Genomic DNA, 16109 nt, shown 5'->3' with positions numbered 1-16109 from the left:
GCAGTCACCTGGTTCATTATGTAGGAGATTTCCTGAAATTGACATAATAACCTGTACATGCTCCTTGCTCTCTTATGAGTACGGCTAAGGTCTTCCATCTAGTATCGTGATCAAGGTCTGTACAATCACGTGTGATGATTAATTCCCTGTATGCTTGGAAGCTTTCCATGGAAGGTTCTAAGGTTCCAAGGTTCAGCCCTGGAGGCTCTGCCCAGGGCTTAGTGTGTATGTTGTACCTATGTTGTACGGAGTACCCCCGAGAGCTTTGCCAGAACTCACAGGGTCTGATCTCTCAGTAGGATGCGTTGGACAATGCTCAGGGGCGTGCCCCTAGTTTGCCCTTATAGCAACACTTTTTGTTTTTAAAATGTAGCTGCCTAAGTAAATATGAGAAATCCTTGCTTCATTCTAGTGCAAGCACTATCTTTCTCAAAATGCCAAGTCCGCTACTCTGTACGGAGTACGAAGTACTCAGGTATGTAATCTATCAGTCTTACTCCACATACTCCACATACAGAGGTTGTTGATGGATATAAATTATTAATAGATTAACGTAGCCCTGGAGTCATTAAGCGTATTTTCTATACAGCATACAATAAATGTATACCTTGGAAGAGTTGAAGATGTATAGACTTTATAGGACTCTTGTCCTTTCAGTTTCACTAGTACGGGCGACTAAGTATGCCACCGGTTCATAACTCTCCTATTGGATACTACCTCACCACCTCTTTCATCGCCGCCTTCTTGAAGCATACCCTTCTTTGTAATTAATTTCAATCTGTATACTAAAGTCAACTTCTCTTTTATTTTTTACAAGAATAGTCGGCCTGGTTAACGGCCTTAAGATATCTTTTAGCTGATCTTTTTAGCTGGTCTTTTTAGATATATGTAAAGGCGGTACAAAAGCATACTCTTATAAAGTATCAATTAAATGCTCTTATAAAGTATAAATTAAATACTCCTCGAGAGTATATATACAGCAGGTAGGTCAGTGCAATTAGAGAGATAAAAAGAGTGTATACTATACTTTGAAATTAGTACCTTCTTAAGGTTGAGTGGATCTACCTAGTATCAAGAAATATTATCTTAAGCAAACATTGAGTATTTAGTTATTTTAGATCAATGATCTGCGATTCTATAGTAGGCCTGGCGGTATATACCTAGGCACAATACTACAACATATATTTTTAGTAATTTACGAAGAATTAGTCCGTGGATTCTCCGGAGGAATTAGCCAAATATTCGTATGCGCCAAGAATATAGAGCGGACCTTGAAATTCTTCTGCCTTGATGCAAAAAAAGGGCACGCTAGTCTATATTAGGCGCTATATCTTGCGGGTAATTCCGAAGCGTGAATTTTTCCTTGAATGTCTCTACTGTCTTTATTAAGTGACTTGTACTCCATAAACGTCTCTATTAATGAAACGCCACTATACTCATGTGATAGCATGTGATGTATGCAGATCATGACAAAAAGGATTAGTCTGAAAATCGACTTTAATCATGTTGTAGCTTCGCTGGTACGGAGCACACGGGACGTAAATTGGTTCGTTTCCTAGCTAAGGTTTGGCTACATGTTGCAACGATGTAATTAGGATCTTGCCGTTAAAGAAGCTGGACTTTTTCGTAGGAGATTGTCTATGGAATTATCAAGCTACCACAATACCGGCCCTCGCCCGTGAAACATGATCATTCTAAGATGCTCAATCTTGTCGTTTATACCGTGGAAACGCTGCAATTCTAGTATCCGGAATCTCTCTTAAAGAAAATACTACCATGAAGGGTCTCGTATCCAGTCTCAGTGTTCTTTTAAGCTTCACCTCGTTGAAAAGATCATCGATATAGAGGAAAATGAAGGAAATTCCACTTCTTTCTGCCTTTTGCAAAGGTTCTTGGTACCTTAAATCCTATGTAAAATGCGCGAAAGAGCTTATTGTACATAACAAATCTTCTCACAATATCAAGAGTCCAATATGTGCTGCATTTTGCCCCCTCGAATCCATGAATGCGGACTTCGTTCATACGGACTTCCCAAACAGGGTTCCGGCGCTCCCGTTACTCCTAAGTGGATTGGATACAGAGAACTCTAGCTTTATGCATGTGCTATTACCCAGATTTGTCCAAGAAGCTGTAGAAGAGAGACCCTACGGCAAAGCCAAAACATGGCGTGATGGATAAGACGATACTACATGACATGGCTATCCTCGCAAGGGGACTTGGTTTTGAATCTCACTAATTGAGAAGCTCATATAACAGTCGCCAGATCGCCAAATCGCGTGAGTTGTACTGTTGAGTGCCTATCTATTGGACTGATATAAGTATAATGAACCAGAGGTTGAGTCTGTTATTGAATTAGTCACTGAATGCTCCTCGAGAGCCACCCCTCTTGACCACCAACCTCCAGCGCAATGCGGTAGTGGAAGGGAAACTAGGAAAGAGTCTCGGTGCGGATATCTGCAAATTAAGACCCAATCATAAGATCGTCCGTTTTTTCTTGTCGATCAAATTCATGGCGACCCTTTTTCAAATGCCCCATGGGTCTCGACTTCCTTTGTGAGACACAATAATATCTAGGCCCCCTTTTCAACAAGCATTATTATGTGCAACAAATTGTGTTACGTACAAGCCTCTGTATTAAGGCTTTCTAATGTCTCTGATTGTTCCCAGCGAGCTCTGATAGTCTTGTGGTGGAAATGCTGACTCTTAAGGTACATTACTGACTATCCCATCTCGATTTGATCACAAACATGACTCTCAACAATCTCTACAATCGTACTGTACGAAAACAACTGACTGAAGCTTCATAATAAAAACGTTGCTCTTTTCTTGAGGCTTGATATTCCTATAGGTTTCCTTTTACGGCTCGGGAAGGTTCCGGTGAAATCCTATGAAACAGCCGGATAACATTTGACCATGGCATCTTGTGCTGCATTTTCTATCCAACCAATAGAGATATAGTGTTAGCGAAAATTAGTGTCTTTTGTCTTAGATATGCTTTTTCTAAACTAATACGTCCAAATATAGAAATGATCAACTTCGCAGAGCAATATAAAACCTATGTTTCTTCACTCGGAGGAATTCTAAAGATCGGATAAAAATTCCATCGGCGATCTTCCAAAATGTTTATGAAAGAGATTTTGTCTTTCGCACTAGCGATAAGCAGTGCGCTTGCTACAGCTGTCGTACCGTGTCGGGAACCAGCCCTTCGCAAAGAGTGGCGACAACTCTCTGTCCAGGAGCGGAACGGTTATGTGAAAGCTGTCCAATGTCTAGCTACCACGCCTTCACGTTTGGGTCTGAACACAACACTTTACGATGACTTTGCCTATGTTCACAACAAGCTGAATAGTCGAAGTATGTACATCTACCGTTCTTATCTTTCTCCTGATTACTGACGTCTGAATTTAGTTCATTTCGTCGCATCTTTTCTCCCATGGCATCGTTACTATGTACACGTATACGAAGAAGCCCTCAAGCAATGCGGTTATGAGGGTAGCATGGCGTGAGTGGTGCATTTCTCCCTTTATACCATATTTGTCATTGACCATTCTCATCTGCAGGTATTGGGACTGGACACTGGATGCCCGTGACCCTGCGCATTCTACCATATGGGATGCCAAAGTGGGCGTGGGAGGTAATGGCGACCCAAAATATACGAACCCGGTAGGAAAGGACGAATATGAGTGTGTGTCAGATGGTCCTTTCCGAAACTTGCGCCCGGCATATCTTCAGGACGATCGCATCCCTCATTGTCTATCTCGCAACTTTAACAATGGCACTGAATATATCGGCAACATGTTGGCCTCTGAATATACCCCCAACGTTATCAACAAGATCTCCAAGCTGCGGGACTACAATTCATACCGAATCTCTCTTGAATCAGGTCCTCATGGTGCAGTCCATTCTGCCATTGGGGGAGACATGTCCCCCGCGACATCACCGAATGGTAAGACTCAAACTTCACAATTTTCCAGCAATTGCTCCCCGCTGACCTGACTTTTTCCTTGCTTGTTTAGACCCGATTTTCTTTCTGCATCATACACAAATAGATCGTCTTTGGTGGCTTTGGCAGCAAGAAATGCCATCTAACCGCACCTACGACTATAGCGGTATCAGAACTCAGGACAATTTCGACGGCAAAACCCCGCCTGCCGCCACTTTGAATGATCTTCTTCCGATGCTTGGGATGGCAAAGGACCTCCCTGTCAAACAGGTTATGAAGACGCAGACTTCACTTCTCTGTTATCGGTATTGAAAGCAGACGGCGCGCGATAAGTCTTAGCAGATCTATCTCTGATAGATCCGAGTGTATTGACTACCAAAGAGATACCGGGGAAAAGAAGAGAGAGGGAGATGGAGAACGAGTAAACTACCTGTGGACCTCCGGGATTTAGGGCTAGTAAATATGGTCACATGATCACGGTCTCACTGGATAAACTATTAATAGATTGTCGTGGGGTCTGAACATCTCCACTGTAAATGCGGGGACCGTATATGTACTAGCGCGTTTTAGGCCTAGAGGGGAAACACTCGAACAATCCTTAATCCATTTTACAACCTTCACCTCAAAAAAAGTCATACAACATGGCCGCACAAATAAACGACCTGGATGAAACGCGGGATAAAATTTCGCAGCAACTTTCTCCCACTCCATTTGCATGCACCTCGCTCACACGCCTCTCTGGAGGCACAGCAAACTTTGTCTATCGAGGCACTCTTTCCTCAACTGGACAATCCATCATCATCAAACACACCAAAGATCACTCGGCCTCTAACCCAGATTTTAAAATCGATGTTACAAGATGCGTCAGTTACACTCCATTGAATGACCATGCTTCGAACTATACTGATCTCAATTTAGCATTTTGAGGAAGCCATTCTTCAAGCTCTCGATGGCTTGACAAGGTATACAAATGGTAAAATAAGTGTCAAAACACCGCGCTTATTGGACTTCAATCGGGAGACAAATACCCAAGTGTTCGAAGATCTTCCAGATTCAATCGACTTGAAGAACTTTCTGCTCTCAAAGGTTTCTCATGACTTGTCCGAATCCTCAGGGCGAGCCTTGGGTAGTGCCCTTGGATCCTGGCTGAAATCTTTCCACCATTGGACGACCGAGGAACAGCAAACAGAAATTACAAAGCTTCTTGGGGAGAACAAAATCATGAAAGATTTGAAATTCTGGGTGAACTACACTATGCTGCTTGATACTATCGAAAATTTCCCCAGTATTCTAGAGGGGGATCGTGATATCTTTGAGAAGATTCGTGACCTGGCTGCGGCAGAGCTTGAGCGACAGAGCCATGATGATGGATATGGGGTTATTCACGGTGACTTCTGGACTGGAAAGTATGCTCTTTTCGATCTAGACTCCATGAACTGAGCCAGGTTACTGACATGATTTCTAGTGTTCTTCTTCCAAACGTTCCTCTCACCCATCAATCCGACACAAAGGTGTTCATTGTCGATTGGGAACTGTCACAGATTGGAAGCCGCGCATTAGACTTGGGTCAAATGATTGCTGAGCTGTACGAAACAAAGCTGTTCAAGAATCTGGACGGTGGAGTGTGGATTATTCAAGGGTTCTTGGAGGGATACGGGGCCCTTAACGATGAAATGGCATTCCGAACTGCGATCCACGTTGGTGTGCATCTAATTTGCTGGGGAAGTAGGGTCCCTGGATGGGGCACTCAAAAGCAAATTGAGGATGTGGTGAAGTCTGGAAGAGATTTGATCGTCCACGCCTGGAGAAAAGATAAGGCCTGGTTTGCGCAAGGCACTCTTAGTTGCCTTTTCAAGGGTTGATTCTTTATATTCGATGTTGCAAAATCCAGCCATACAACTGGTTCCTCGGCTATCAGTTGCTCGTGTTCAGCATCAATAAATTCTTCTTCCCAGAAAACGCCGTGTGGCTCGAAAGGCAGCTCTTTCAAATTGCTTCGCTGCATCATAAAATAAAGTGCTTGAGTATTGATATGAGAATAGGGATGACTGGTTTTCAAAGTTTTGCATTGTTTTTGGTATTTTTGGGTTTGTTTACGGTATTGATGATACATCCAACTTTCCCCGCCAAATATTGCCACTTGTGCTCCACGGACCGCAACGCTGTTCGCTCTCCAACACCCAAGTAGGGAGTTGGTGCAGCCTGTGGAGCGTAACTATTTCTTCTTCTCCATAACATCGACAAAGACATGTCCCAGGGGACCGTCCTCGGCACTCCATCCTCCATGCTGGATGGTGTACTTGTCACTCTTGTCCAACACCTCGACCAAGTTGGGATACTCTCCACCCCGGTTCTCCCAGTGGAGCTCGCAAATCTTGTCATTGTCATGAAACAAGTCCAGGCGGCCCTCGCTACCGCGACGGCTGCTAGCTCCGATCTCGCCAACGCCATCGGGGGAGATCTTGATCTCGTCGATCTCCTCTTCAGTGAGCGACTTGCGGCGGTTGGTGGGGTCGGCGAATTCGCCGCTGCCGGGTGTTAGTAGAAATCTAGTAAATCCCTGGAAGCATAGATACCCTTCAATGACAGTGTTCTGCACTAGGATCTCGCCATCCTTGATGTGGTCCCGAATGTGAAACGAGACCCACTTAGAATTGTACTTGTCCATATTGTCCATGTTGAAAATCTTTGAAGTAATTGTGATTGATGAATTGTAGAAGTGAAACTCCCGGAGATCAATTCAAAATGTTCTGCATGTATATATATTACCCCGGAATGCGGGGAACGCTTGTGGTGATGTAATTCATTTTACGTACGTCGACGGGTCATCCACGAATGGTACGACCGCGCCGACACCATTGTCCAATGACCTATCCAAACCAGAGACCTTCTTGGTCTTTGCGGGGTTTGCGCGCCTATCAACTCGTCTTATTGCATCACTCGAGGCCGCGTGATCTGAATAGTGTGGAGTGGCATGATAATTGGACAATGGAACGCATGACATTGTTGGTTCGAACTTACATGACTGACCCGAGTGGTCGTACCACCTGGACATGTTAGGGTAGCTCGTTGGCAATAATAACAGCAAAACAACAAGACTGTAACAAAATAAGAGAGATCGGACCACGGACTCTGTCAGGTGTACAAAATCAACTGGAATGAAACACGATACTTGGAGGTAAATTAAACCCAAAGCGCGAGCTAATCTGTGCTATGAGAACCGCCTTTGTCTATTTTCTCAAATAGACTAACCCAAATAGGCCAAGAAAGCACTCACAGAACAATGGCCGCCGATGGGGTCAAACCCCCAATACAACATAATTGCCTTAACATCACTTGGTCATATAGACTTGTGGCTCGAGGGTGTTTGTTATTTCATCGTGGTACCACAAGCATACGCAGACATCTGGGCTGACACTTTATGCCCGTCTTACTCTTGACGGGTCGTTCTGGGAATAAGACTATAAGGCATTTCATATAAGCATTGAAGCTCCATAGATGTGATATTTGATGAAAATACCTAGCTTTAATATGTTGCCGGCTATGTCTAAGCACCCGGGAGCTAAATCATCAATCCCCGTGCCAATGGTCAGCAGGAAGATCAACGTGTGATATTTAGGGACTCTATAGTATATAGTGACTTCACTCAACGGCTAGAGTTTATAGCCATATCCTAGTGAATCTTAGTGAATCTAGTATTGGTTCCGCTTGTGCGCGACATTCTTCGTCTACGAATCGGAATACATTCCTATTATCTTTGTCATTTTGTTCTCTAAAAGCACCATATTGCTAATCCCTCTATGAGGTGAAAGGCCATCTCATTAAGTGATTGGGGTACCATCAGTCCGTTAAGACTGAAGCGCTCTCTAGCATGCACGGTATTATATGTCTATGCATGTCCTGCAACCATCGAGCCATGTATCATCACCCTAGTCGTGTTTGGTGGGATGTAAGCGCAGTTCAGACACGTAGACTTGTCATTAACCCATCATATATGCGATGAAATACACAATTAGTCCGGTGAATCGCTGCACTAGTAAATTGATGGACGCCAAGTATAAATCCGGGGTCGGTCGGGCCGTGGATAGTGTGAACGGCGAGCCTTTTTTTTTGGGCAATTACCGATGAGCACATTACCATTCATCATCAAACGTTATACATGGAGAAATAAATTTCACTCATAAAGCCTTTCCTCTACCTTATTCTGTGGTCTATCTATGAAACTGGGAAGAAAGCCAAAACATCTGTGGGAAAAAGACATTTAAGAAGAACAGCTAAAAAGACCGCATAAGCGGGCAACTATCCTTGTTTCCCTTAGATAGTAAAACTATTGATTAATTTTTTTTCTATTACTGTGAAAGATGCCAGAAGGCGAAGAGGGGCATTGGGTGAAACAATATGGGGGCTATGAGAACTATGGGGGCCATGGGGGGCCATAGGGGCCAGGGGCAGTGTTGAGTGCTATAGGAAGGTTATAGGAACACACCTCTGCCAAATTATAATACCCAGATTCGCTCTTCCAGACTCATTCAGTTTCCAACCAAATCTTCTGTCTATTTCCTTCATTCTTGGTCTTTCCACAATGCCTATCCATTTTCCTACGCAATTTGACGACGAATATTGGACAATATCAAAATGGCTGCGAGTGGCGTGTATAGCCGCCAGCTCCCCCTCACCCCTCTACTTGGTGAGTGTGGGAGCATCGTGGGGGCTATTCATGATTGTGGTAATGACCTCTTTTCGAGCTGGGTGGAATTCTGAGCAGCTAACATTATCTAGAATTTCCTGCCATTAGTTTGGGCCTCAATTCATCTTGTCCTGCTGTGCAGAGAAGTCATTTTTCACCCGCTATTTAACGCCTCTCTTGATCTTCTTTCAATCACAATCTATTTGCATAATCTTACCTCTTTGGGTCCCGGATTGGGCGAATATGTCTACAAGATCATCACGGGTCCTTTTATGCTGGCAGCTATGTACAGTCGCAACACACACTTCTGATTTAATTACCTCTCTGCTCACTCATTATATGCAGATACTGTTTTGGCGTATCATGCCTCCGCGAAGTAATGCGATTCCGGCGATCTGTGCGCCGGTATGTCCAGGGTGGTGTTGTTCTTGCCTAGTCAAGCGGGGTGACAGATGGTTGAGTGGGAATTACTATCATGAAATGATTGTTGTTGAAGTCGATCCTCGGATTGATTCTTGAAATGCTTTGTTAATTATGGTACATATATCATGCTACTATGGTTGCTAAAACCAGTCTTGTATAAATCATTAAAAGAAATGTAAAATTTAAGATGGAGTCAGCTGTCTAGCACCAAGAGAAATATAATTGTCAACGGTAGCCCAAAACCACTAGGAAATTTACAAATAGCCACTAACAAGTTTTGCTATCACGGGTATCTTGATAAGCTGAAAGTGTCGCTTAGATCTGTAGAGCAGCAACAACGATGGCGCCAAGAATAACTGTAACCCCGGAGACGGTGGAACGTCCAGCAGCGTTGAAGGGAACAGAGCTGGGAGTAGCAGTGGTCCAAGCACCGGTGGGGGAAGGACCAGCGGCAGTGATAGGTGTGACACGGCGCAGGGAAGAAGCTTTAGCACCAACGGAGGTAGCAGCGGCACAGGCCGAGGTAGCGGCACAGACAGTTTGGGTGTGAGTGACAGTCACGGTGGTAGCAGAGGAAGCTCTAGCGGAGGAGGAGCGTCCAACAGCGATACCGGAAGGACGAGGGCTGCCAGAAGCAGAAGAGATAGGGGACACAGGGGAGGCACCAACAGCAGAGGACGAAGGAGCGCTGATGACAGAAGGGGCGGCCCAGGAAGGAGTGGTGACAGCCACCAAGGTGGGAATGGAAAGTCCAGTCACAGAGGTGACGGGGGTAGCAGAAGAGGAAGACGAGGTGGATCCATCCTTGCAATCAGCCTCACCTAGAACAGCCAAGCACAGTTTGATAGGAATGTTGATCAGGCCGCCGTTAGAGTCAGAACTCTGCTTGCAGTGGACCTCGCCCAGGACAGCTAGGCAGACGTTGATCGGCACGTTGATTAAGGACTCGCTGTCGCTGCTGGAGGAAGTGGCCTGGTCACACTTCGCCTGGCCAAGAGCAGCCACACAGGCATTAACCGGGACGTTGATGAGGCCGTTGGTGGTGCTCTGCTGCTTGCACTCAGCATCTCCAAGGATTCCAGCACAGAGGCCGACGGGAAGGCTGATCAAGCTCTCAGTGGCCTGGACACCCTATGCATAGACATAGATCATTAGTTTCATATCCAATTGCAATCCGAAATAGTGGATGTTCCACTTACGGAGCAAGAAGCGGCAAGGGCCACAAGGGACGTGATAATAGATTGTTTCATATTGTCGAAATAAATGTAGAAATTATACGTTAAGTATTAAGAGAGAGTGGTGTGATTGATATTGATGAAAGTGATAAAAGAATGGACGCTGATAACAGCAAAAAAGAGTGGACGTGAGACGACTCACGAAAAGGATAGCAGCTTGAGTAGATGAAGGTATGAGAAAAAGAAGATCATCCGGAGGTGGGCAAGGGGCCTTATACATGCTGAACTCCCAGCCAGAGCACCCTCATCCCGGTCAGGGGGAAAAGTGTCGATCTGCACAGCAAAGCATTGGCAACAAAGAAAATGGTCCTCAACCAAGACTAGGTGCGGCCATTAGTTTTCTCGTAGGTCTCTCATTGGCGTGCCCCTATTTTATGAGCCGTTGTATAAAGCTAACCTGTTACTAACCTTATAACAACTTGCCCTAGCCTGATACTACCCCGATGATCAAACTTTACATGTACTAGCTCCACTATAGTTCCTTTTTCGAGCCGCTACCTGTTGGCATTCCCTCTGTTCTTTCGTTTGCACCAGACTCGACTAGTATCATGTTAGGCATTGACTGTACCTAGTTAGGGGGTTGAAAAGAGATAGAGCTAGAATACGGATGGGAGCTAGCCTTATAAGCAGCCTTCATGAGATCTTGGGACGAAATGTTTGAGCTTTACATATCTCGCTCTAGGAGTATAGATTAATGTATCTTTTATATATATTGACTCCTAGCATTGGTAGTCACAGTTCTTGCGGATAGCCCTGCAGGTACTAGCGCTCGAGCGCCTAATATCTATTTTCGTCTTATCAATCACTCCACGGTAGCAATAGAGGTCCGAAGGCTTTTAAGAAGACCTATCAGGCTTCATTGGTTAATATAAGGCATTTTCTAAGTGCTAGCTAGAATATCTTAGGGTACTAATATAGGGCCACAGGATTCGCTAATAGGTGGATCAACTGACAGCAGCACTAGTCCCTACGTCATGCCCACACTTGCCCTTCTTTACAACATTGTATACTCCGTACTCCGTATGGATTTCTTTGTTGAACTCATGGCTTCTTAGTCTTCTTCTATTACTACTTCTTTTTTTATTTTTTTCTTCTGATGCTCATTTTGGCTTATAGATAGGTCATTGAGATGTGTCATTTTGACTTCCAAACTATTTATGGGTGATGTAAAATCCTGGAAGTGTCTGGGGTGGTACCAACATAGATATAAAAGATTTGACTAATTAATCCTTATGATAACCATCATGGTCTACTTTATACATCGTACAGCATAATGCTTGTGTCAGATAAATGCAGAACCCTGCATTTCTAAGCCCCGAAAAGCCCTGATACGCCCATTTATGCTTATCGCATGAGTCATCCGATCTGCCCCGATGAACTCGATAAGGCGATTCAGCTCTCGTGACACTTCAGAATGACCCCCAGGGCTGTTCTCTCAAGTTCTTGCTTTTGTTCACTTACTTATTACTTTCTCTTTCCAAATCTACTCTTCTACTCTCTCTATTAGCTCTATTAGACTTAGAGTATACATCCTCTCTTATCCATCTCGTTCACCTCGAATTCGCTTATCGCCCTTACCCCATACTTTGATGCCCACGGCCCTACACGCACTACTCGAGGCTGTACCAAGCCACTATATCTATTAAAGACACCCTCATCGAAAGGCCATGTCTCCTCCGTTACTACAGTACCTTATTTCTGGGACCCTTCCTGATCATTGTGAACCGACCTCGCCCTTCCTGACCGCCGTCTCCTCGCATCTCCACATCTGCATCCCCACTCCTCTTGCCGCGGTCTCTTCCGTTCTTGGGACCCTCAGCATAGTCTCATGGCTCTTCGCACAACTACCCCAGATTTATAAGAACTTCCAAGTGCAATCGACGTCAGGGTTATCGATATTTTTCTTGGTAATCTGGTGTCTTGGTGATGCGAGCAACCTCGTTGGAGCGCTATACACCCGGCAGGCAGGGTGGCAGGTCGTGATTGCCAGTTATTACGTCTTCGTTGACATCGCTCTGGTATTCCAGTTCTTCTGGTATACCCACTACAAAGCTCGTCAAGACGATTCGTATAACAGCCTATCACACTCGCATGGCTCGGCCCCCCAAGACATTATTCAAGGCGTGCCTCCCCCAGGCGATGATTTAGACCATCAGACCCCAACTCCCGTCAACATGGACAACAAGCACTCCGATGCCAAAGATGTGGGCTTCCATGCCGGGTCAGTACTCAACTCGACCCTTGGGCAAGCAGCCTCATACTCAAATGAGAAACTGAGTTCATCGCGTCGATCTGTGAGGATGGGCAGCAGCGCGCAGAGCCCCCCATTTGCCCTGCCCCGGACGATGCTCATGGCATCGCTCCTCTGTGCCGTCATGGCCAATGCTGCCCCCACCGATAAGCCTCATCCGCCCATTTCTGAGGTACCGCGAGAGGCCATCTTCGAAATCATCGGCCGCGTCTTCTCCTGGATGTCAACAATCCTGTATCTCGGCTCGCGCCCTCCACAGTTATACAAGAACTACCAGCGCAAGAGCACCGAAGGTCTCTCCCCACTGCTCTTCATGGCTGCCTTCTGTGGGAACCTGTTCTACTCCAGCTCGCTGCTCACCAACCCCAATGCTTGGTCCGATTTCTCCCCATACGGTGGTGGCGGCTGGGCCGATAGCCACGGTAATGACCGATTGGAATGGATCGGACGCGCTACCCCGTTCTTCCTAGGTGCCTTCGGTGTATTGGGACTAGACGGGTTCATGGGAATTCAATTTCTCATGTATGGCGATGGTCCAGAGCACGAGGATGACGAAAGTTTCATCAGTGGCGATGGGGATGACCCAAAGCGCGGTCGCGGTCGCTGGAGGCATGTTCACGGCTGGATGCGCGGCTGGATCCCCTCTTCTTCGCCTCGGAGGGAGTCAAGGGAGTCTTCGGTCCCGCAAGAGGGACAAGCTCTGTTGGGCGCAGAACGTGGCCGATACGGCACTGTTTGATTGTGGCCTTTCATGTGCGTCTCTGTTATTCTGTTATTCTTTTTTTGTTTCTTGCCCACATCTCTTGCGTAGGGTAGGTATGATATATATGATGTGATGACTTCGGACCTTTATTTTCCTCTAGCATTTCTTTTCTCTTCCTTTGTCATTCGGGTGCATTGTGTGTCATTAAGCACATCAAGCGTTGTTGTCTTTCGCTCTCTATCCGACCTGTTTTTTTACCTAGGCGTTTTAGAACTGGGTAGCATATATAGGGACAATCAGGCTGTCATCGAGCCTCTAACTCCGAGATGTCGCATTTCCCTTTTTTCTTCCGCATTGTATTGTCTATGAAAATTCTTGGCATGTCTTGGATTTCTCGGTTACCGATGGGCCATAGCGCACATTTACAAGAATAGACCAGGCTATTGAAAGACCCATCCCAGTTTACAACATAGGAAACACAAAGTATGGCGCCGATCAGAAGGGACATCAAAACGTGGCCGGACAGCCCCAGTGGCCCCCTGATCGCTTCATTCAATTTCCTGTGATTTGAGGAATGTGAATTGAGCAATGAGGGCACCCCAAGCCCTAAATGGAAGAACAACACGAACCTCCAATCTCCCCATTCTAGGCGATCATTTGATGTGTACTCCGTACCTGATCCATCAATGCAGGAACCAATTGCCTTGTCTTAAACGAGACAATCCTCGCTTCAAATTGCCAGCTCTTTTCCCCTGAGTGGAGTGCTAACGCCACATGTCATAGCAACAAAGGTTTCAACCACATCGCATCTTATTTTCCAACACTAGGAGTCTTGGGAGTCTTGGGGTAGACTGCCATGTACAACATAGAAAGACCCAGGCTAAAAGCCTGCGATATTCTCGTTTTTGGTTAATTCACTTGCTCATTCAAAATTACGTTTTTTCTTTGACCCTTCGTGGTGTTTACTCACCCGTCCATTCGTTTAAATTCGCTAGATTCTATATAGCAATGATGGTCCAAAGCCATTTGATGTGGCTTGCCCACGTTCTTCCGGCCGTTGCACTCACTTTCGCCACGCCTTCTCAGGCGACTCCCTCTTCGGCTCCGCTCTCGGGCTGTGGCTCTGAGAACTTGATTGAGGATGTGGCTTTTGAGACTATTGATCTCGATGACAGTGTGTGGACTGTATTGCCGCCCAATGGCGGTGCCGCTGTTGATGGATACTTGTTCGTGTTTACCTAACTAAAGGTCCCTTGCAGAGTATGAACTGACTCGAGTTTCGTGATAGGCATCTGAGTGCCGAAGCTATCCAATCGCAGACCCTGTTGGCCCAAACAGTTACCGGCGCTGTTGCAGAAGAGAGTTATACTGTCTCTTTGGATTTCCGCCAGACAGCTGGGTCAGGCGTTGGTAGTACAACTTGTGCCATAAATCTCCTGGTCAATGGTGCAGATATCGGTACTAGCACTCTCACAGCCGGCTCCTGGAAGACCATCACCAAGCAATGGACAGCTGCCAGCTCGGAAGTCGACATATTCATCCTAATTGATTGCCCTGATGCAGCGATATCGGGTGCAACAGTGGATGTGAACAGCATCTCGTTCAAGAAGAGCTGTGGTTCATCCACCTTGACCAGCGTTTCGATCCCTATCAAGACGCCATCAGATTCACCTGTGACTACCAGCGCTCCGCTCACTTCTTCTGTTTCCCCATCTGGCAATTCCAGCTCCGAGGGATCAGGATCTTCATCGCACGTCTCCTCAGCCTCACCAAGTAGCACTGTAGGACCTATCACCTTGACTACCACTATCACCGGACCCGTAAACCCCGCCTCCAGCAGTGCCATCGCGCCCTCAGCCTCAATCCCTAGAGCACCAACATCTTCTGAGCCCACCGCGCTGACAACCCCTGCCTCTGTGGACCCCGTGAGTTCCTCCATGGGGGGAACTGCTACGCCGGATATGACAACATCTACTGTTTTCACCACCCGCACTGCGACTATCACAGCCTGTCCCTCGACTGTCACCAACTGCCCAGCCACTGACAAGACAACTCACATTACAACCGAAACTATCGTTGTCTCGACTACCGTCTGCCCTGTTGAAGACGCAATCACCACTGCCGAGGGATCTACCCATACCAGCCTGTCTGGCACTGGCAACGACTACACAATCTCAACAATCCTCTCAACCAGAACTGTAACCCTAACTCAGTGCCCAGCAACAGTGACTGACTGCCCAGCCCGCGACCAGACAACACACGTCACGACTGAGACCCTCGTTGCCGGTATCACTTCGATTCCCATTAGCCCTACCGTGACCACCACGGCACCTGCCGCAGTGCACACATCGCCTGTTCCTGGGCAGACCACGACTATTGTTGTTGGCAATGAGACGAACACCTCGACTGCGTACTCTGTGAGCACCGTCACAGGCACCGCTACTACCGAGGGAGGTGTTGTTAATGAGACTGGTGTTTCTCACATTGGTGGAAATGGGTCAGAATCCGGAGTGTCGGCGGGCGAGGGCGAAGGTGAAGGTTCGACCAGCTCTGGCTCTAGCGTCTCCATTGGTAACAATGCCGGTTACCTCTCTAACCTGCCCAGCATCACACGCACACGTGTCGGCTCAGCTACACCTTCAAGCTTCACCGACATTCACTCAGCTACGGCTAAGGTTTCCCCCGTCGCAGCCTCCACTCCTACTGCCGCGGGTGCAGATGCAGTCGCGGGCACAAGTTCGGGATCTACTACCGAAATCAGTAGCTCAGCAAGTGCATCACCTGTGTTCAATAGTGCTTCGCCCTTGACTGTTTCCAACGTTCTGTCTGCGCTTGGTGCTATCGCCGCTCTCGCGCTTTTCCTTTGA

General features: G+C 46.5%; 6 protein-coding genes across 6 annotated transcripts; 4 read left to right on the top strand and 2 right to left on the bottom strand.

Moving 5' to 3' along the window:
* Positions 1-3119: 3119 nt before the first annotated feature.
* On the top strand, positions 3120-4255 carry PEX2_078770 (tyrosinase family protein; the record flags this gene model as incomplete). The annotated part of the gene is made up of 4 exons (XM_016745147.1): positions 3120-3354; positions 3409-3502; positions 3561-3946; positions 4017-4255. 4 exons carry the CDS (start codon positions 3120-3122, stop codon positions 4253-4255), a joined length of 954 nt encoding a protein of 317 aa, XP_016598065.1.
* A 329-nt stretch (positions 4256-4584) lies between these two features.
* Positions 4585-5805, top strand: PEX2_078760 (uncharacterized protein; the record flags this gene model as incomplete). Its single annotated transcript, XM_016745146.1, has 3 exons — positions 4585-4806; positions 4862-5349; positions 5409-5805. 3 exons carry the CDS (start codon positions 4585-4587, stop codon positions 5803-5805), a joined length of 1107 nt encoding a protein of 368 aa, XP_016598064.1.
* A 353-nt stretch (positions 5806-6158) lies between these two features.
* Positions 6159-6620, bottom strand: PEX2_078750 (aegerolysin family protein; the record flags this gene model as incomplete). The annotated part of the gene is made up of 2 exons (XM_016745145.1): positions 6159-6471; positions 6520-6620. The coding sequence occupies 2 exons, from the start codon at positions 6618-6620 to the stop codon at positions 6159-6161; spliced, it is 414 nt and encodes a 137-aa protein (XP_016598063.1).
* Positions 6621-9368: 2748 nt separating this feature from the next.
* On the bottom strand, positions 9369-10303 carry PEX2_078740 (uncharacterized protein; the record flags this gene model as incomplete). Its single annotated transcript, XM_016745144.1, has 2 exons — positions 9369-10184; positions 10253-10303. The coding sequence occupies 2 exons, from the start codon at positions 10301-10303 to the stop codon at positions 9369-9371; spliced, it is 867 nt and encodes a 288-aa protein (XP_016598062.1).
* A 1652-nt stretch (positions 10304-11955) lies between these two features.
* PEX2_078730 (PQ-loop repeat-containing protein) lies at positions 11956-13278 on the top strand (the record flags this gene model as incomplete). The annotated part of the gene is made up of 1 exon (XM_016745143.1): positions 11956-13278. The coding sequence occupies one exon, from the start codon at positions 11956-11958 to the stop codon at positions 13276-13278; it is 1323 nt and encodes a 440-aa protein (XP_016598061.1).
* Positions 13279-14250: 972 nt separating this feature from the next.
* PEX2_078720 (uncharacterized protein) lies at positions 14251-16109 on the top strand (the record flags this gene model as incomplete). Its single annotated transcript, XM_016745142.1, has 2 exons — positions 14251-14468; positions 14531-16109. 2 exons carry the CDS (start codon positions 14251-14253, stop codon positions 16107-16109), a joined length of 1797 nt encoding a protein of 598 aa, XP_016598060.1.

This window comes from Penicillium expansum (genome assembly GCF_000769745.1).
Source record: "Penicillium expansum strain MD-8 chromosome Unknown contig268, whole genome shotgun sequence".
NCBI classification, from domain to species: domain Eukaryota; kingdom Fungi; phylum Ascomycota; class Eurotiomycetes; order Eurotiales; family Aspergillaceae; genus Penicillium; species Penicillium expansum.
Note: the sequence above shows the minus strand (reverse complement) of the source record. Positions and strands in the feature narration are given on the sequence as shown.